At 36.4% G+C, this 21958-nt stretch overlaps 1 protein-coding gene across 3 annotated transcripts in view; it reads left to right on the top strand.

Moving 5' to 3' along the window:
- NUP133 (nucleoporin 133) overlaps window positions 1–21958 on the top strand; it is a 32024-nt gene that overhangs the window by 690 nt on the left and 9376 nt on the right. The window contains exons 1-20 of one of the 3 annotated variants that reach the window (XM_068676801.1): window positions 2376–2658; window positions 3659–3777; window positions 4495–4598; window positions 5644–5751; window positions 7486–7617; window positions 8756–8926; window positions 9554–9709; window positions 9842–9912; window positions 10507–10654; window positions 11516–11663; window positions 12318–12475; window positions 13562–13653; window positions 14432–14595; window positions 16151–16245; window positions 16370–16594; window positions 16727–16849; window positions 17244–17343; window positions 17711–17953; window positions 19088–19221; window positions 20831–20989. In XM_068676801.1, the coding sequence (XP_068532902.1) occupies window positions 2474–2658; window positions 3659–3777; window positions 4495–4598; window positions 5644–5751; window positions 7486–7617; window positions 8756–8926; window positions 9554–9709; window positions 9842–9912; window positions 10507–10654; window positions 11516–11663; window positions 12318–12475; window positions 13562–13653; window positions 14432–14595; window positions 16151–16245; window positions 16370–16594; window positions 16727–16849; window positions 17244–17343; window positions 17711–17953; window positions 19088–19221; window positions 20831–20989 (2835 nt within the window). In that variant the 5' untranslated portion in view covers window positions 2376–2473. Of the gene's footprint in view, window positions 1–2375; window positions 2659–2691; window positions 2954–3658; window positions 3778–4494; window positions 4599–5643; window positions 5752–7485; window positions 7618–8755; window positions 8927–9553; window positions 9710–9841; window positions 9913–10506; window positions 10655–11515; window positions 11664–12317; window positions 12476–13561; window positions 13654–14431; window positions 14596–16150; window positions 16246–16369; window positions 16595–16726; window positions 16850–17243; window positions 17344–17710; window positions 17954–19087; window positions 19222–20830; window positions 20990–21958 lie in introns of those variants that run through there. The other 2 variants (XM_068676802.1, XM_068676803.1) reach the window with 2 other exon arrangements.

Genomic DNA, 21958 nt, shown 5'->3' with positions numbered 1-21958 from the left:
TCATGCTATACTTCTGTTGCTGAAAGATTAAAAAGACCTTTCAGAAAATAAATTCCTCACCCAAAACTTGACATTTCAAATCCAACCTGTGCTATGTACAAAATACTATTTACTCTGAAGTCTTGTTTAAAAAAAAAAAAAAAAAAAAAAAAAATGAAAGAATATGTTGTTATAAAGTATTACACAACAGAAATATTTGGTTGGCTAGTAAGCATTTGACATTAGGTCATGGTTCACCTAAAACAGGTAATGCAGAACTGAACTGCCCAAGTTTCAAATTCCACATCAAGTCAAATCTTGAGAAGCAAGACTTTTTTTTTTGGGGGGGGGAGGGGGAGGGGGGAGTTCAGTGATCAGTAAACACTTGACATAAAAGCAGTGGATGAAACTAGCTTGAGGCTTTTCTAATTTTAAACTATCATTCTTCCTCTTCTCAAAAAGAACTTCATTTATCTAGATGTCAACAGCTGCTTACTGCTCCGATGCACAGATAGGAGACTGTTTTGCCAGACACCTTGACTTTTAAACTCGGTTGAGAAGCTCTCTTTAATGGGGCTGCAATTGCTACATTGAAATGTGCTGACACAGTTATATCATCGTGAAAAATCCCCAGTTGTAATATGAATTGTCAAGGTGCTGTAAGCACTCTTCACTCCACTGTATGCAATCCATTTTAGTGATTTTAGCGCTATTGTTTTTTTATGGTTATCCTAACAAGTACAAAGAAGACAAAATACTCAGTGAAAAGTGGTAGTGTTTTTTGGGGTTGTAGAAAAAGGACTTGAAGAGGCTATAGGTCTACTCTTTATATGAAAAACAAACAAACCAAAAAACAACCTTGAAGCTCATGTTGCCAGCTGTTGCTATTTGTGCCCTAAATCTTGCCTCTTCTCTGCTCTCTGCTGCTTGTTTTGTTTAAGCTACTTAAGCTAAGTTAGTAGCAAGAGGTTCAGTTCCATGAATATGGTATTAACATGCTCAAAACACAGCTGTGTTGCTACTAGTATATTACAAAGGCCAGATGGTACTCAGAAATGCCTTTGATCACAGGTGAATACAATATAGTAAGTCAAGCTCATCTGACATTTCCTGAGTGAATTTTACAATTGGGAGTTTCTAAAGTGTTTTCATAGCCTTGCAGGACATTACAAAATACCACCTCACTTCTATGGTGCATGCATTGGTGTTCTGCCTTTGCCTAAACATATCTTCTCTGTATAGGAATGAAGATTCCCAGACATAAAAAAATGTAATTACATTTACATGTACACAGAGATAAGTGGTATAATGATTTTTCAGCATCTATCATTATTATCTGTATTTAACATGATAACTATAGGCATAATCTCAAAGTCTTATTACTACTAATGTAGTTACTACTAAGACTTTTTCACCTTCATCTTGGAGGCTAGAACTATTTCCTTTTGTAACATTTTGCTACCCAGTCATGACTTTCAGGGCTCAAATACTGTATCCAAGTGCTTTCAAAACTACCTCGATAAATACATCAAACACCTTACTTATGGTTGTGTGCTTTCTGTAACCAATTCATGGGAGTGTTGTTTGCAGATGTCAGGGCCTGAGCTGCTGCTAGCCTTTCAAACTAAGTTTCTTTCTAAATAGGTAGGCAACTATTTGCAGCCAGTCTACCTTGGCAATATTTTCCATGCAGTTTTTCAAGTAATCAATCAAAAGTGTAAAAAAAAAGAAGGGTAGAAGTGTAAAAAAAAATAAAATTCTTATATATTTTGAAGTTGTGGCTCTAATATAAAGTCTATTTCCATTCTCCCAGTTCAAGTCCTCGCTTAATCAGGCTCTCTCCTGAAGATGGAGCCCCAGCACAGGGCTGTGCATCAAAAGGGACCCGAGTAACGCACTGAGGAAGAGGGACGAAGCTTCAGGCAGCAAAGGGCTGTTGCTTGCACTGACTGCATCGCCTTAAATGTTTTAGAAAGGAGATGTAGAGGGGAGTTATCGGTTTTTAAAACAATCTGAATGTTACTGTTCGCGGATGTTTGGAACTGTGGGTGGCAGCTTGAATTTTAGTAATTATTATTTTTTTTTAATATCTGGGCTACATTTTGTTTTTGCTTTGTGGGTTTTCCTCACCAAAATTCGCACGGAGCGTTCATTCTTTGGGGGTACTTTTTAATGAGAAGACTGGGCGAGCGCAGGTGATTTTAACGAACGGGCGACTACAGGAACACACAAATTCCACCCAAAAGCACCAAAACAGCGCTTTGCAGCGATCTTTCAACAACACGACAAAACCAGTACCACCCCCAATGTCTCAGCACCCAGCCGCCCGCCCTAGGGCTCCGCCGTGAGGCGCCCGCCTCAGCGAGCGGTTTCCGCGGGGTCTCCCCGCCCTCCGCGCAGGGCCCGGCCGCGCTCGGCAGTGACGCGAGCCGGCGGCGCCGGGCCGTGCTGAGGCGGGCTCCCCGCGGCCGCTGCTGCCGCTCTGCCCTCAGCCATGTTCCCCTCGGCTCCCGCTTCCCCGCGGACCCCGGTCGGGCAGGCCCGCAGGAACCTCGGCAGCGCCGCCCCCAGCCCCCTGTCCCGGACTGGCGGCAGGAAGGGCCTGGCCGTGACGGCCGCCGCCGTCTCCCCCGGGCTCTTCTCTCCGGTGGCGCGGAGGAGCGGCTCCGTCTCCGCGCGGTGAGGCGCCGGTCCTGCGGCTGGCGGTCCCCAGGGACCTGCTGCGGGATGTTCTCTAGGCTCTGAGCATCCCTGAGCCTTTTATTTATTTACTTATTTATTTATTTTTCAGTCCACGATAGGCTTTTGGGGTGTGTGCGCTAGGGCACTGTCGTGCTGAGAAGCTGACGTGCCGTGTGGATTCGTTATGCTATTTTCTCTTCTACTTTTTAGCCTTTTTTAATAGCTCAGCCTGTTTTTTTTTACTGTTTGCCTGTCCGAGGTCATACAGCCCCGTCAGCCGGCTGTCACTCTGGTACTTGGCTCCTCATGCTTGTGCTGAAGAACTTGGGCATCAGCACAGATCCTATAGGACGCGTCTTTCCTACAGTGTATACGTTAGCCTCTGTGTTATTTGTGTTTATTTCTTTCTTTGATACAGACTGTTAAGACTTCCTCCTTTTTCAAAGCTTGATTTTCTGAGAAATATTTGATAAAGGGTCTTTTTGAGAGATTGGGAGAAATCTAAGTGCTTAGTAATGTCTCAGTTGTGTTGATTGATTTTTTTTTTTTCCCAAAAAATCGTATGGAATCATTAGGCATGACTTCCCTGTATGAAAATAACAAAAAAAGTATGCAGGTTACTAATGTGAAATACTCATTTACTCTACTACAGAAGCTGTAAGACTTTATTGGCCTGTAGTTTCTTAAATACTTCTTCATAGGCTGTTTGACATCATCAGTTCTCATAGTACCAAACTCTGACTGAGACTTGATATAGCTGAGCAATTTTGTGGTTCTTTTATAGTTTAAAGTTAAATGATGCAAGTTCAATATGTTTGAAATACCTCTTATTAGGGAGTTCCTCAGCTATGTCTGTGGTATAGGACAAACAAGAACCTATGCATGTAAAACAAAACAAAAACATTCAAGGTTTATGCATTTGAAGTAAATGTTTAAAACTCCTGGAGAAAGAATGGAAAACTAATCACAGCTTTTGTTTTTTTGTTTTTTTTTTAAGAGCAACTCCCACCCGAGTTATACAGCATCCCTCAGCAAGCGATACTATTAACTATGATGTTAAGGCTTTTGGATCCTCTCTGCCTGTTAAGGTGATGGAAGCCCTGAAAAAGGCTGATGGTAAGATTGATTTTATCTGTTATTTCCCTCACAAAAGTTGACAGGTGGGAGAAAAGTTAACATGGTGATGATAGTATTTAAAAGTTGTCTTTGCAGTGTAAAATGAAATGCTTGAGTCTTGGTTAGAATTCAGCTTGTTTGGAGTCTTGTTTCCTGGACTGGATGCTCTAATTTTATTTTTTTAGTCCGTGTACTCTAAGCCATTAAATGAATACATAGTTTAATTTAATCTCAGCTCATGATGTTTCAGCAGGTAGAAAATAAAGAAACAGAAGTGGTGGTTTTATTGTTTTTAATGGTGGTTTTATTCTCACTTCTAAAAGCCCCAGTAATACAAACTGTTCCCTGAATTAAAGAAATTACTTGTTTTGCTTCTCTAATAGAGATAATAGGAACCAACAAAGTGTAACTTTTTAACAGCTTTGTAAGTTGTTCAGCAGTTTTTAAGGTTAATTATCAGCAGATTAATTATCTGCTGTAAATTGATGGAAATGAAAAGCTTCTAGGATTGTCTTGCTTTTCACTCCCAAATGTTGAGGGTTTGTCAAATGGATTTTAAACTATATCTAGTAATTTGGTCCTTTGGATATGTAGAATTTGAGATGCAGTATTTAATTTCAATACAAAAGATACTTCTTCTTTGCATATGAGAAGGAAGGCTAGTTGGTTTTCAGGTTATTCCTGCAGTGTCTTAAAGTATTAATCTTTTTTCTGTAGCTGATGACCAGCTGAGCGTTCAAGTGGATGAAAGTGGATGGGCCTGGCTGGTCCATAGAGAGAAGCTGATCATTTGGAAGATTGGTCAGTCTGCGGTTGCAAAGGTAAATGAAAGATCAGGATGGAGGCATTGCTGTGTTTTACGCTAGTTGAACAAGCAACCCAGTTGTGCTGTTTTTAAATCCAGGGTTTCCTTATAACTTAAAGTTTGCCCATTTTCTACCAAAAGCAGGATTTCATACAAAGTCATGGTAACAACAGTAACTAAATTAAAGTTTTGGAGGGAGCTTGGCAGTTTTATATTTCTTTCTTTATTTTAATTGTCACTTTAACAGCAAGGTTTCATCTTTGCATCTTAATAGGTTTCCTTTTTTTTTATGTTAGATAGCCTTAATAAAGTTCATTCCAGTAGTTAGAAACTACAGATGTTACAGATTGGATTAGATAATTCTGTGAGTGACTTTCATCTGAGTTTTAGCAGCACTGAACACATTTCATTTAGTTTTATGCCAATAAAAATGTTTTTCTGCAGAAAAGTTTTTCTAATAGCAACATATCAGCGCATGTAGAAAGTGTAGTCAGAGGAACTCTGTAGTTGAAAAATCAGTACCTTCCAATTAATGAAAAGTTTATTAACTACACAGATTCTGCACTGAGGGTATGGAAGTGCAGAAGTGTCAAGTATATGCATTCTGGTACTTCAGGAGGTTTTTTGAAGGGATCAATTTTTTTCTGATTGATTCACCTTGTTTTGGGGGAGAGTAATGTTTCTCCTTCCCCCCAGTCTCTGTGAATACCTAGTGAGCTTTTTCAACCACTTTCAGTTTAATTTTATTTTGCTGCTAGTATATTATCTTAAGGAATGTCCAAGAAATTGCACCTCAGAAAGAGAAATAATTCAAAATGCTAGTACTTTCAGAAACAGAAATAACAAAAGGAAAGCAATTATGTTTGAAAAATATTTAAATAAGTGTGTTTTAGCTGTTTGATTGTTGTGACAAATGTGCTGAAAATCTTTTTTTTTTTTTCCACTTTATACAGTGTTCAAGTTAGTTTAATACTCCAGTGTCACAAAGTCACTAGAATTTTTGACACTGCTCAATGAGTTCTTGCATGTCTCATCTTTATAATCGCATCTCTTTCTTACAGTTATCTCTGTGTAAGGAACTGCAGCTGCCACCCAGTGATTTCCAGTGGAGTTCCAGTTTAGCAGCTATATCTTGTCACAGTTCCTCAGGAGAAGCGCCTTCCCTGCAGGTGCTCAACTTCAAAAGTTTGGGGTTAAAAATGCCTTTGGACTAACTTTGAACATATTTTATTTTATCAAGTATTTATTTGCAAATTGTGCACTTGGTGTTGCAATATATATTCCAAAAGTCAGGGTTGTTAATATGCTTGAAATATAATCCTGCTAGACTTTTAAAATTATGCCATCTATCTGTTATAGGATCAGATTGAATTAAGAGTTTTCGTGTGGATTATTTAGCATGCTTTCTTAACAAACTAAGTCAACTAAGAAGTATTGTGTTTAACTAACACTAGTGCTTTCAAATATTCAGTCTAAGCAAGAGTGATTTAAGTGCATGCTGGCTGAAAAAGTTGTTCAGCTCTTTTAATTCTGGGTACGTGTGGCTGAAAAGCAAAAACCAGCATCCTCCCTTTATCTAATCTTCATAACGAAGCTGACATTGGAAGGGCAGATGGCTTATGTTTTGACTGATGATTTTGCTACATACATTTTCTTACCACAAAGTGTGAGAGGATAAGGTTTGATGATCAGCTAGGTTTTCTGAAAGTGTGATAAGTGTGTTTGTCACAATCACTTATGGGAAGAAGAAGGTAAAAAAAAAAAGAAAAGAAACCTTTCATTTTCAGCTTGGGCATAGTTTAGAGTTCATGCATACAGTGCGGTAATAGAACTGGATAAGCAGTTGTCCTTGGAAGGAAGAAGCTGTGCAAAAATATGTACTGGGAACTTTTCTTCTTACTTGTCATTATGTTACACTTCCAGATGATGAAAGCTATCTTTATTTCTTGTGATTAGCTCATAACCCTTGAAGTGTCCTATGACTTTTTCAAACCCAAAGAAGTTTCAGGAGAAATGATACACCTAAACAATGATTTTATTTTATTCTTTTTGATTTCATCTTTCTTTAGTTCGGAGCTATGCGTGGATACTATGACTTCATAGTCATAGAAGTATGGTAGGAAATATTTAAGTAAAATGAAAATTATTAAGTAATAGGCAGGAGTCACCAAGGGCAATGTATTATGTAGGTTTTGTTATTGTTCTCATGTTGATTAGCCAACCACTCTCCTTTGTGCACATCTGCATCTAGTTAAAAATCATTTAGAAATCTCACGGAGCTCAATGACAGCTGTCAGGTACCGTTCTTCTGTTCTGTGATTTTCAATAACCAGTTGCTTAGGTGCAGTGCTTTCTGTGTAAATCCTGAATTGAGCGCAGTCTCTTGCATCATGCTTTGAATTTGGTATCTGGGTGATTTCTGGAGTTAGAAGCCCTAGTGGAGGTACACAGTGGACTTTGAAGAAAAGAGCAACTGCCTGATTTAATTTTTCTGTTAATGATTCTAGAGCAATTTCTTTGTTAAATTGTAGTCTGTTTTTTAAGTCTTTCATAGTAGCTTGTAACTCTTGGCATCTGGAACTATCCACAGACTTTTCTTCTTGCAACTGTAAATTTTGTTTGATTTTCAGTAGCAGACCCTGAATTATCATGAACTAGAACCCATAACAAAGCATTGTTAGCAAGATAAGCAAGTGCAGGGAATGTTATACTTGCTAAGCTATGCTGCAGAATCATTTTGCTGTTCAGTTCTCTGCTTGTCAATGAGCATACATATTTATTACTTATTTGTGTGTTAGTCATTCACAATCATGTTATCTTTATGTAAAATAACATTTAGTTAAAGCTGTGGTGTGATTCTTTTTTTATTTTGCATGTTCTGATAATTATTTTCTCCCTTCAAGTCTCTGGCAATCATGGTTGCTACCAGCGAAGGTTCTGTGCGCTACTGGCCCAACATTGCACACGAAGGTTCCTATACAGAGACTTTCACAGACTTTGGAGGCTCCCTGTGCAGTTTCCTAACAGCAGTGAAGGTACAGTGTAGTGTGATTTATGAAATGATACTGCTTTACTTCCTAACCTAAACATCAAAGATCAAATGTTCCTTGTTTTCAGCACTAAATCTCCAATGAATATCACAAAGCAAGCCATCAGATGCTCTGAGGAGGAATTTCAGAGATCGTTGGTGATATTAAGTGGCAGAGATGAGTGGCAGTCATAGATTTCTGTTGGAGAGGTTGTGAGGTCATGAAAGTCAGAGAGGCATGCAGGACTGAACCACGGGGTTATCAAGCCTGGTCTCAGCTTGTGATACCCCTCTCTATCAGAAAAAAAGAGGGGACTGCTTCATCTGAACTCACAGTCTATGTACTCAGTGTCTTGTGGTAAAGCTCTCTAGTGGCTGCATTCGAGAGATTTTAGTAGGGAAGTAAAGAAAAACTGTACTGTGAATTCCATTTTCTGCTGGTGATGTGTTTAAATGGGGAAGAAGCTCTCCAAATAGAATATATTCCCCCCAAAAATCAGCAAATGTTACAATATGTGATATCTTAAAAACTAATTATTCCTAATTATATATTTTTTCATGACCTTTTCAACAAGGCAGCGTAATGTTCAGTGTTTATATCCTATATTATAAATATTTTAGGGCATCAACACACCATAAACATTTGTAAACCTAATCGAAAGCCAGTGATCTGGTGAATTTGTTGAGAGTTTCAAGAGGTTAAGAAATACTAATGGGTATCTACCCTCTTAGAACTGAGTTGTGCCCAGTTTTCAGGAATCAAGTTGAGGAAATCAAAGACTTCTCGTAGTTTTAACATTGACATCAACATGAATTTAGAGCTAGAGGAACATGGTTTTCAGAGCAGAACCATTTTATTAATAAATGATGATTTAAAAACTCCATTATTATATATATGACAACTTTACATAATTAGTCATCCTGCTTCTAAACAGATCAAATATTTAGCATAACTTATATGGTATGATTATGAAAATTAGTCTGTTCTTTTATTCTGTGAACATTTCTTGTAGGGGTAAGCAGTTTGTTCTTTCAGCAACCTCCAGGCCGTTATCATTTTAACAAAGAATTTTATGTGACTATAAGATGGCTTCAGGAACATGCTTTTAATTTTTTTTAACATAATTGCTTTTTCTTTTTGTTAGGGAGGAAGCTTTATTTTATCATCTTCTAGGGGCCAGCTAGTTCGACTGATTCCAGATAGTTCTGGCAAGATTCATCAGCATGCCCTGCCACAAGGTCAGGGCATGTTTTCTGGAATTGGACGAAAGGTTTCTTCTCTTCTGGGAATATTGTCACCTGGAAATGATGCTGTGGTAAGCTTGAAAAAGCTCAGATAGTAATCTATTTTAATTTCTGTTATTTCTGGTCTCAGCCTTTTGGAAAGGAAAAAGAAAATTCTGTGTAAGGATGTACGATGACAAAACAAATACAGACCTCTTAACTGATTTATGTTATTTATATTTTCTGGAAATTAAAAAGGCAGGCAAGAACTAACTTAGTACGTATATCATGTAATGGAGAAAACTGACTTGTTCTTTAGATCTGAATAAAAGTAGGCTTTAAAGTAGTAACACCTCTTGGGCAATTTTGCAAAGCATCAAAATCTTGACTGTTCCTAGTGATAGCTTCACTGCTACTTGAAGAAACTAGCAGTTACCTGTAAATATACTTTTCTGATAAAGGGCTGTGCAAGGTTGAGGATTAGGTTGACCTTTGGCAATGAATTCCACAGAAGGTGTGAGAAACGTACTCATTATAGATGCTCTTAAATCTATAAAATAAAACTTCTTTTAGAAATTATCATAATACGCTGAACAATATAGCTTCTGCATGTTGCCCAAGGAAGTGATTTTTATATGAACTGAGAGTGGTATAGATTTTTGTATCCTCACAGCAACGCTGTCATTTAACCTTTAAAGATCTTTCTTTTTTAAATGCAGATTTCTAGTGTTCTTTGGGATAAAGAGAGATCGAGTTTTTATATGCTAACAAGTTCAAATCTAAACAAATGGGAGATTGAAGATACGTCAGAACGTTACATTCTCAGCTGGGATGTAAACAGAATCCTCAAGGAACACATTTCAGATGCAATTTGGGTAAGAGCATGCTCACCTGAAAAGTGTTTTTTTTTTTTTCTTTTGCTTTATTGTCCCTTAATAAGTAACTATGTATAGTTACAAACCAGATTCTGTGTTTTTTTTTTTTGTTTGTTTTGTTTTGTTTTTTAGGGTTCTGAAAGTAACTATGAAGATATTAAAGGAGGAGTAAATATACAGTATATGGATTTGCAGCAGAATCGGTAAGAAAGTACACTTGCTTCTGGTAAAACTTAGATTAATGAGGTATGTTCTGTCTTCCTGCAAAACCTTTTTGAAAGACACTGAAAGTCAGTTTTACTTGACTGCTAGCCACTATTGATAAAATAAGCATGTCAGATAACTAGATAGTCATAGGTTATCCTATGCTTCATGCTATTTAGTATTATCAATTCTTTACCTAAGAATTATTCCTTTCATTTTGTAATGTCATTTCTATCAGGCTTGGGTAATTGCATTTTCTTGATGTTAAAAAGACAGTAAGTAAGCATATGTAGCATTTGTACCAGCAAATGCAGAGAATTCTCTCTGTATCTCTTGTATTTTGTTTAATTACAATAAATTGCAACAGCTGGATTGGTTCAGTTTTGTACTGCAATATGTATACTACATATTTTAAGAAAATCATGAACAAATAGGCTAGTCTTTGCTTTTTTTTTTTTTTATAAAAAGCCTACAACATCAGAAAGCAGTTATTTGTGATCGTATTTAGATACCTTTTTTTTGAGTGCTAGAGCTCAAGCAAGTGAAATCTGTAATAATCATCTCACAAAGGGGTGATCTCTCTTCTTGAACAGTGACGGGCTGGTGATACTTGCTGCAGCATGGCATCCTGGAGACCATCCATGTCTTGTCTACTACACTCTGATAACAGTAGAAGATAAAGGCTACCAGATGTCTGATGATGTTGTGGTGGAAGTCACACAGTATAATCCATCTTTTCAGGTATGCAAATGAAGGCTCTAAAACTACTTCTGAGCAAAGAAAGCACAGCGTTTCAGAATATTCCTGCACATACATCAGCTGTCAGATTTTCTCTAAAGGAAACTCAAATTCTGTCTTAAGTTTGCTCTTGGAATTTGTAATGTTCTGAGGAAAATATGTATTACTGTTTAATAGTAACTTTATGTGAAGTTTATGATATTTAAAGTATAATATTAAGAAAAGTGTCTCACAAACGGAAGTCTAAATATCAGATTATTACTGACCTGTTTTAATGTTTGTACTGTCTGTGAAAGCTTCTACAGAGTAGTTTCATAGTATACTCTTGCAGTCCATTTAGAACAGACTTTGCAGAGACTCTTGCAGCAGGACAAGGAGTCAGGAGTCCTGTACCTTGGTCCTTACTGGACAGCAGCTGGTTTGGTGGGAAGGAAGGGCAAATTGGTTGTCGTTACAGAACCTCAGTTGTGATTTCTCTTCTGGAAGCACAGGCTTTGGCATTAACTTTTCTTTGGTAAACTTCTCACACTCTCCCAACCCCTTCTACTGGGACGTTTCATAATTGAATTTGAAAATGGAAGGAGAGTGAGTGTGAAAGTGGTAGAGTAATTTATTTGTTTACTTCACTTCTTCATTGAAATCAGCAAGAACTTAATGAATATGGAAGTAACAAGAGTAACAAGAGTGATCTTAAATTTTAGGGCAAATGAAAAGTGTTTTTTTGGGTGTAGAGTTTTCTTTGTCATTTTATTCCTGTCTTATTAAGAAATTAAACTTTATGCAACTCTAGATCAGCCTTTAAAATGTTATATGTTTTTTAAGGTTCTGAATATATGTGTGATTGTTGATATGTAATGCTTTCAGTCAGAAGACGAAGTGATGTGCTGTCTGGTAGTCCCAGATTTCTTTAGCCATGCTGCTTACCTTTATAAGGACGATGAAGTGTTTGCTTGTTCCACCGGAACTGGAAGAATTTCTTTACCACAGGAGAAAATTGTATTTGGCATACAAGGTAACGTATGGGGGGAAAAAAGTCAGGTTTCGTTCAATTAAAAATTGAATGTATTTACATCGTTTTATTTCTTAGATTGTAGAATCATGTTTATGTTTCTTTTTCTCTGTAAGAGAATTTTTGTAGGGGTACAGAAAAATGCTGAAGTGACCTCTCATATTGATATTGCTTACTCTAGAGCATTTTGGATGAAAATGAAGTAAACCTGTGTTCTTGATATATGAAAGCCTGAGTGGATGCTTTAGATTTTGACACTTTTTTTATTTCTTCTAGTGTTCACTATGGATTATTTTGTTTTCTTGAAAATAACTTTGTTTTGAGTCTCAACTTAATGTTCATCCTAGGTCCTTGAGTTAGGTGCCTCTAAGTATATTGTCCTTGACCTTTCAGAGGTGTTCTCTGGTAAGAAATTGCTCCCTAGGCAGAGTTTGAAACACATGAATCGTAATTGTACTTCTTATTTTTTTAACCTTGCAGTATCTGGAGATTTACATCACGGGTAGCAAACAGTATCCATGATTTCTGTTAAGCCAGGTGCAGTTGTCAGAATTGCTGTTGGTTCTTCACAAAATTTGATCACTCTCTATGGAACTGTGTTTCACCTTGTCCTTACAGTTGCATTTACATGCTTTTTTGTTTTTTTCACCATTTTAGGAGATAGCATTTTAGGAGCAGGTTCCTGTACAAGCCTCCCCATTTTCTTTGCCAAAAAAAGTGGACTCGTCACTATCTTGTCCAGAGAAAACGTTTCTGTGCTTCCTGAAGACCTTGAAGATTCTCTGTCCTCTTCTGTTGCTGGACCAAGAAGTGAGGTAATAGTTGAAAACTGAGGATAGAAATATTTTTTTTTCTGTCAGTTTTGTATTTTCACTGTGGAAATCCTAGCTTGTTTAAGGTTTTGGAAGTTTTTTTTTAATAGATTTGAACACTTTCAATGAAGGCAGTTTTCAAAACCCAAGCATTTTTACAATACATATCATTTTGTGTAAGGTGGTTCTTCTTCCCACCCCTTGTTCTGAAGTAGCAATTTCTATGAAATAATATAATTTTTCATGTAGGTACATTACTAGATATCACTAGGCCTTATAGATAACTCAGATGGAACTGCAGAGACTGAGATTTTGTTGTCACTTTTTGATCAGGGTGGTCTCTTCAGTCTTTTGTCTATTCCTTTATAATAAACACCGCTTTCTTACTGCACTATGGAAAGCTTTGAGTCTGAGAAGTCCCTTACAGTGGCTGAGTATTGTTTCTGCTCTGGTACCCGTTTTCGCTTTAATACAATCTTACTAAAACATGTGAAAGTATTTTTATTGATATTTTCTGTAATGTGTGTTTGGTAAGCTCTTAATTACGTCAAACATGTTTTCTTTAAAATGTGCATAGAATTTGTTGCCAACATGTCCCTGGAGTAAATGGGAAGAACAAAAAATTTATTAAAATAGAGAATATTTCTGTGGGCTAATAGTTAGAATTTTTATTCCAATTAAATCTCCTTTTTAGATTAATTATTGTGATCTAGTATTTTAGTAGAAGACCTTTGTGGTGATACCTCAGATGGATCTATACTTTTCTTACTTAATTAATCTGTAGTTAGATTTGTATGCACTCTTTTTTTTTCTGGGAGATAGAACTCATGAACACCTTTTGAAATTCCATCAAAAATGTTGGTTTTGAATGTCTAATATACTAGAATATTATATAAATATGCTTGAGGTCAAACTGCTACTTTAATTGTAATGTATCTCTTCTGGCTAATGTTTGGCTTAATAAACACAACTGCTTCCAGGTGGCATTTGTGTTTTTCACTCTATACAGTTAGGAAGAAAAAGAGTTTTAATTTCATAATGAAGTTTGATGTTTGTCTTCCAGCTGAAGTTTTTATTTTCCATTTTCAGAGTCCTGCGTTTGATGTAACCAATAGGCTTGAAATCGTAGCCCAAGAAGATAAGACTAAATTACTGAAAGCTGCTTTTCTCCAGTACTGCAGGTAGAAATTGCACTTGATCTTTGAGCCTTTGTTTGCTGTTCTTGAAGGCACATTGGTGCTTGAGTAAGAGATTGTCTGGGTAAAGATAGTATCGTGCTACTTAATTGAAAGTTATTTTAATGACACGTGCACTTCTTTCTGAGGAAAGCATAGATATAAAAGTGGAAAAAATGTATGGTTTTGGGGAGTGGAAATGCAAGGAAAAGCACTGCTTTTCAAATTATCCTGATTAAAGCAACCTTATTGCTGGGATGCATGGAAAGCCTCTAAAAAGTTTTCTGTTTGGTTAGATGACTGGTGTAAGAAGTGGAGGTAGAGAGATGAAAAGATACACAGAGCTGCAGAGTTGGATTAGTTACATTTAAAAGGGATTCTTTTCAATATATATTCATCACTAGCAGACAAACAATACTATTCAGACTAATCTCCTTAAAGAGCCTTAAGATTTGAAACAAAACAATTTAAAAAAACAATTTAAAATAACATTAAGTAAGGTGGCTTTTGTTTTCTTTTTGCATAGAGCTACATGTTAGATAGGAGATTATGAAGGAGATTAAGTGCACAGAATAAAGAATGCCAGGACAAGATGTAAACTTGCACAGGACTAAGAAGGAAAGTCTATGTGTATTCATTTGGTGCTCTGTGTAAACACAACAGCTGCTAAAGAAGGCTGCAGTCCTGAAGGAGTATCAGAAAATGCTACAGATTGAGTAGCTCTCGCTCCTATAATCCTATTGGTTGTTTTTATTTAACATACATCGTGTTTCTTTTATTTCAGGAAAGATATAGTCAATGCACAAAGCATGGTAGTGGAACTCTTTCCAAGCAGTGCAGATTTGGATTCTGATGCTGAACTGGATAGGGCAGTGACTCAGATCAGTGTGGACTTAATGGATGATTACCCTGCCTCTGATCCACGGTGGGCTGAATCTGTACCTGAAGGTAAGCATAATGGTTGGTTTGTGAAAAACTGTTCTTAGTACTCTAGATAAAATCAGATTTTAAATTTGCAATGAAGGCATAGCAGTTTCATATCCTTCTCCATCACTAGGTATAATTCCAGAAAGGCATCTTACAAGACTGCCAGCTATACTTTCAGTCTACTGTGGTTAGTTTGACTTCATAGAACAACAGAAACAGCAAAGGAAACGTGCATTTCTGAGGATGGTACCTTCTGCAGGGTGCAAGTGGTGCCACTTTAGTGTTTTCAGGATTATTTGGATAGATCTAAATTAATTCCTGCAGATAGGTATGTTAAGAAAAGGGTTTTATTTGCTCATGATTAACACGTTTGTCAGCATGGCTGCACAACTTCTGAAAGGTTTAGATCCTGGGTAGAGTGATCTCATGTCTTGTGTTGGTATTAATGTCTGCCACAAGAGAAATTTATTTTGGAAACTTCTGCTGTACATAAAAGATTAAAGCAGACACCTTTTCAGAAAGAAACATCTTTGTTCATGCTTCCCTGTTCCTTAGAACAGCATGTACTTGAAGCTGTCCCCAAGACCTCTAGGCAGCAGTTCCTGGTTTCTGAGCAGAGACTTAGATTGGAAGTGGAAATACTAACATTTGAAATCTGCGTATGCAGATGGATGATGCTTCCTGCTGTTGCTGCTTCCTGGCAGCTAGTTAGAAATTGTCAGGCATCAAGTCTTTAGTATTTTCTGAATCTTAATTTCATCTTTAACTTGGCAATTTATCTGCGTTTATTCCTGGCTAGAGGAAGAAGGGAAAGTTCACTGCGTCTTGAAAACAGTTTTGCTAATTTTGCTCATAGTGATAGTTCTTCTGAGTTTTCTATCTTAGTAGTCTTTGGCTTAAAGCATATGTGGAATATAAGAAAATTTTAAAATAAGAAAATAATTTCACCTCTGGAAAGCTCCGCTGAGGTGAGCTACCTGTGGGGTTGCTCATGGAAAAGCTTCCATCACCCTTACTGACTCCTTAGAAGACCTAATTTTTGGACAGAAGAATATTTCTGTAAAACACTTCTCAGAAGCAATCTCATTTGAGGAGGAAGAAAAGTAGCATGGTGTGTGTTGGGTAGCTACTTATGTTGTGCAGTGGAATTGTTCGGGCAATTAGGCATTAGGCCTGAGTACCTCTTGCTGCACGCTTTCTTTTGTAGTAGCTGTGGTCTAGGGCATAATAAATTTAGCAATAGCGAGCCCACTATGATGATAAAAATCTTAATTATACTAAAACTTGAGTAAGCTGCTGTTTTAGCAGCATAATGAATTAATGAGCACTTCAGAATAGTCGTGCTGATCTAAAGATACTTGACTTCTAAAGGCTTTACTTGAAATACGGCAGAGCTCAACAGCCACATTAAAGAGCATGGTAAGCAATATGTAAATGTTTGTTCATATATTTAAAGAAAAATACCAGTGTGGTAGCAATATAGAAATTTACAGAAATGTTTATCTCAGAGGCAAAGATAGTGGTCAAACAAATGAAGATATAAAATATTCTATGATTTATTTTTTTTCCTTTCTAGAAGCAGCTGGGTTCAGCAACACATCCCTCATTCTTCTTCATCAGTTAGAGGATAAGACAAAAGCTCATTCCTTCTTCATTGAGTTTCTTCATCAGGTAAGATTTTTACTGTTCTTGTATCAGCACACACAAGAATTCTTAAGAGAAAAATAATTCTTTCTAGTTCATTGTTGAAAGTGTATGTCATGTTTTTTTTTGTTCTGTTTTGTTTTTTTAAAAGGTTGGTGTATTCGAACGACTGGGCAGTTTTCCAGTCCGAGGGATGCCAATGGCAACTCGATTGTTGCTCTGTGAGCACGCAGAAAAACTAGCAGCTGCCATTATTCTCAAGAATCATCACTCCAGGCTGCCTGATTTAGTGAATGCTGCTATTCTGATTGCCTTAAACAAAAGGGAGTGCGACATTCCTCCAAGTCTTACTCCTGCAGATGTTTTCTTTCGAGAGGTAAGAACAACAGACTGAGCAGAACGAACCCTTTTATTTCTGAATTACTGTGTAGTATAACATGTAGTAGAAATTGGAGTACTTTGACGTATACTTTGATTTTTTATTTTCAATTTTTCTTTCTGTTTTAAGGTGTCCCAGATAGATTCCATCTTTGAATGCTTACTAGAAGAGGAGGAGCAAATCTTGAAAGATACGCATATTGAATCAGTTGAGTGGGCCCAGATAGTTGTCAATGTGAACAACATCATTAAGGTACTGAACTGCATTAACTAAAATGGTTTTGGGAAGGGAGGGTCAAATGTTAAGGAATTCATTTGAGCTACTGACATGAGAAAAGTGAATAAAAATTTTGCATGCCTGAATATATTAGGAAAAAAGAGATGGTCCTCTGTGGAATTAGGGGCCTTTTCCTCCTGAACCACTGAAGAAGAGAGTTTGAGAAGCTGTGAAAGCATGTGTACGTAGCAAAGAGTGAAGAGCTTGTGCTTCAGAACAGAAGTTTCTTACTCAGACAGCGTGTACCTTTCTGTATAACTGAGAAGGAAGGGGCTATTAAAATAATGCTTCAGAATTATAAAAGACAGCATATTTTATAGCCGTGTATATGCAGATGAACTAAAATATTTATTTCCTTACCTTTAAACAGGATATGCTGCAAGCTGCCTGCCAGTATCGTCAATCTAGAGCCTCTTTATATAAAACAGGAGAGCTTCCAGAGAGAGAACCTGAATATATTCCATGGACAGGTGAGAAATCTCTATTACTTATTTAGTAAATGTGAAAAGTATTTTTTGTTTAGTAGAGATGTGTTCTGGAAAACGTGAATTCCAGTCTGAGTATTAACTTATTCTTAAATTTTGTCAGTAAGGATGGGAGAAGCTGGAGGTTTGATCAATGTAACTCAGTGATTGAATGGATACGTTTAACATTAGAAGGAAGATGGGAGTATGTGACCTGCAGGATTATTCTAGTATTGTTCTGATTTTGACCTTAAGATACTTATTAGCTTTTCTTTTTCTTTTTAATTGTACCTAGCAACTTTTTTATACTTCAGGATGGATTCCTTTGGTGGTGAGATAGTTGTTTTAATATTTACTGTGTTTTCTTTCCCAGCGTCTAGCAGCTTACGTGCAGCAATAACACGCCAGCATGGGATCATTCTGAAGATGGTGTATCCTCAGGTGGACAGTAACTTACGTAGCATTGTGGCCGAACAGTTGGTGGCACTGCTGGATTGCTTTCTAGATGGCTATGTTTCTCAGCTGAAATCTGTGGACCGACCTGCTGATCAAGAGAGATACAGCAATTTGGAAATGGAGTATGTGCAGAAAAGATCAGAACTCTTGTCTCCTTTCCGTAAGTAATGTTTGTTTTCCTTTAATGCAAGGATTAAATGTTCCATTTCATGAGGAAACGATGCAAACCTAATAGAGTAAATGGTATTTGTGTATGAATTCAATTTTTTTCACATTTGCCTTCAGAGTATAAATGACTAGTTTTTCTGATTTAATGGGATATTTGCAAAACAGATGGCAGAATTCCATACAAGATTGCATCCATGCCCATACCTCTAATAAAGCATCCCTGTTTTAATTTTTTAATTCTGCTGACTTGTTACATATTTCTGGCAGGATTTATGTCCTGTGCTAGATGACTGAAAATGTAATAGACTTTTGAATGTTTATATTGTTGATAGTTGGAAACAAAAATTATAAACATCTGAAACCTTTTTTAGTGTTTATCAGAAAAAGTGTTAATTTTAGAAACCTGATTATGTAACTAGGCTTGTTTAACATGTCAGATGTGGTCAAGTCTTTAATGAGTAACTGACAGCAAAGCCCCTCTTGTTGAGTGGAAATAACTCAAAGAAAATGTACTTTAGTAAACTTAGACTTTATTTTTTTAACTAATAATGAATAATACACTATAAATAAGATTAAATATGTTAACAGTCAGTGATTTATTAGACTAAACTTCAAGAAAAATCTCTTAACTGTCTCAGTTTTACTGACATTCATGGGCTATGTTAGTTTTTAAATACATACGTTAACAGAATACTTAGTTTTGTTTGAGAGGAAATAAGAACTTTTGATTGAACATAAGATTAAAATGTATTTAATAGAACCAAAAAGTAAGTTCAAGCAATATATTTTGAATACAGGTCCCATAGTGTTTAGTTGTTCTATCTGTTATCAAAAGCTTTTGCCAGCTCCTTTTTTGCTTTGTGTAATTAAATGGTTATTAATCAAGATACTAAGTCACTTGTTGACGTCCACCCCTAAAAAAGATTTTGTATTTTAAACTTCTCTTCTCCCCCCTTGTACTGTGGGACAGAGGTGGTAGGTGTGTAAACTTGCATGTGTTTAGGGTATGTATGAAATATTTCCTTGATGTGAACACCTGAAATTTGTTTTCATTTTACTCAGACATCCTGTAACACCTGAAGATGAGCATGTGTGATATAAGTTCTTTTTCTTCTTGGTTACGTAGTTTCCCTGGGACAGTATCAGATGGTGGCTGCTTTAGCAGAGAAGTACTGTGACTTTGATATCCTTGTGCAAATGTGTGAGCAGACAGACAACCAGGCCAGATTACAACGTTACATGAGTCAGTTTGCAGATCAGGTACCTCTTTTTTTTTTTTCCATGTTTCCTTTAGACAGCGTTTGATAATAAGTTTGTGCCTGAAGTTTTGAAAAAATAAATAATAATAGTAATATGTGTTTAGTGTGTGTATTTACATATATGTACAGAATGAAATGTGGAAAATTGGGACTGAGATTCATCTTGCAGAACTTAATGGAGTATTTGGACCTGAGCTTTAAAAAAAAAAAAAAAGTCACCAGAAATATGGATGTTAGCTGAATAGACAAAAGGGTTTTTGGGACCTTCGTGCATCACTTGCACTGTGTCACTCTTGATGTCTTTCAGCATTTTGTAACTTGTTTGCTGAAGTATTGTAGTCAAAGATGTTGTTTTATTAATACAAATTTAGGGATAACTTCCAAAAGAGGAGAGGAGATTGTTAAATGCATAAATAGAGTTGAGAAGAGTAGGAAGCAGAAGTGTCGCTGTGTTCTTTTTTGTTGTCTTGTCAGTTGCTTGTTGGGCAATTTTTCCAATATCTGTCAAAATTCAGTGTAAACATTTTTACATGTACTGAAAATTTGGAAAATGGAAGGAAAAAGGCAAAGAGACTACTTGAGGTCAGGGGGGTTGGGGAAAAAGGTTTCCAAATTTGAGAATTAGTGACCTCAATTTTTGTTTAGCTTTCCATAACAGTTATGGAATGAAGAATGCTCATTATTAGGTTTCCTAATGAAGAGAGTACAAAAAGGGTGTTTAATAAGAACCATTTAAAGTATCAGTAGTGGACAGAAATGAAAGCAAACATTTTTAGTCACAAGAATCAAATACACAAACTGCTGAAGAATTCTCCATTTGTTCTCATTAGTTGTCTCAAATACTGGTGGTACTGTGGATTTTTTATATTTTGTTTGTTTATTTATTACTTAAAAAAATTTTCTGAAAAGAAGTTAATATGACAAACATAGAGCAGAATAGATCAATAGATAAAGTCTTCAGACTTTATTTTTTTAAACTGTTAAAGCAATTAAAGCTTAGCATTATTCCAAGATTAGTCTGAAAAGTCTAAATTAAATCATAAACATAAATCCTGATTAATTATCTCACACTGAAGTTCTTGAGGATAATATAGTTTTGAGGGATGTTTTTGGTTACAGAACAAGATTTATTTTTTTCTAACAATGACTAGGAGAAGTAAGGTTGCAGGTTCAGCTGGAAATAGAGGGAATATTTCAGAACAGTGATAGAAAAATAAACTTTCAAGTATGAAACGAAGTAGTTAGCACAGAGTTCTGAGTGGTGGAAAGGAACAGGTGAAGACGTTAGTTTGAATTTGTGAGTGAGGTGATACCTGTTTTCAATCTTGGGGGTTACCAAAGAATTTGCTTGGCATTTCCTTTATTTCCATTTAAGGACAAACTTGGATGCATGTATCAGCATCCGTAGCAGATGAATTCTTTAAAGCTTTTGTTTCTAACAGGACTTAACTCCTTTTTCATCAACAGTATTTTTTTTTTCAGTCTTTTTTTTTTTTTTTAAGCAAGTTATCCCATGTTGTAACCAATTGCTTCACAGAATGTATTTTGCCTTTAAAGACAAACAAAATATTTAAAGGTAAATGTTATAATCTGTTTGTTTTCCTATTCAGAATTTTTCAGATTTCCTGTTTCGCTGGTACTTAGAAAAAGGGAAGCGAGGGAAGCTGTTATCCCAGCCTATTGCTCAGCATGGACAGCTGGCCAGTTTCTTGCAAGCGCATGAGCATCTGAGCTGGTTACATGAAATCAATAGTCAGGATTTGCAAAAGGTAGGCTTTCTTAATACAACCAAACTGAAACATCGTATGGTAAAACTTTCAACCACTGTGTCAGGTATATGTTCGAGTATGCAGATTACCTAATTCTTGAACAAAGAAACGATGCTTAACTAGGTGAGCGAGGGGAGAAATGTCACAGATTATTAATGGAGTACCAAAAGCCCCCCTCCAGGCACCATCTGGTGCATCATATAAGCCACTGCATCATGTAATGGAAATTAGGGCTGCTTTTCAACCATGCAGTAAAAAGTAACAAAAAAAAAACATTCATGTATATTCATAATTTGAAAGCAGTTTATTTTTAGAGGAGTATTTGGATAGATTAATGTTGTTTTGGTTTTCAACTTGGTTCTTTCGCAGCCTTGTAGGCTGCACCGTTCTTCTCCTACTTCCTGTTGGTCAGTCTTCCTTCTTCCTTCTGCTAGATGTATGTATACTTTTCACTTTAGCAAATAAACAATCTAAAGAAAATGGCCAATTCTTCTTCCAATTCATATGCCCGTTCATTAAATATGCAAAGGATGGTAACATCCTATTATAAATTACAGGTTGAGAATCATATACCCCTTTAAAATAAATAAATAGGAAAACACAAAATATAAGAGTTTGATCAGGAAGGAATCTATATATATTACAAGTAACTGAAGTGTTCGGGAATCTATTACTTACTCAATTGGTGTAGGCTGAGTTTTTTTATAGCAAAGCACTATGAAGGAGGAGGCCAGGATTCTAGAAGTAATTCAGTCTGGATTGCTCATTTCGTAGTAGGTGCTCAGAAATTTTTTGTTCCTTTGTCAGATGTACAAGTAAATTCTTGCACATCTGTTGTGTTACTACAGTGGTTGAAAAATAGTTAGATGTATGCCAAATTTCTGAATTAACAAATAAATAATCTGCATGCAAAGTTCTTCTGTCAAGGCATATTTGCCTGGATTTTATGGTGAAGTCTTTAATTAAATC

This window comes from Anas acuta, chromosome 3 (genome assembly GCF_963932015.1).
Source record: "Anas acuta chromosome 3, bAnaAcu1.1, whole genome shotgun sequence".
Taxonomy (NCBI): domain Eukaryota; kingdom Metazoa; phylum Chordata; class Aves; order Anseriformes; family Anatidae; genus Anas; species Anas acuta.
Note: the sequence above shows the minus strand (reverse complement) of the source record. Positions and strands in the feature narration are given on the sequence as shown.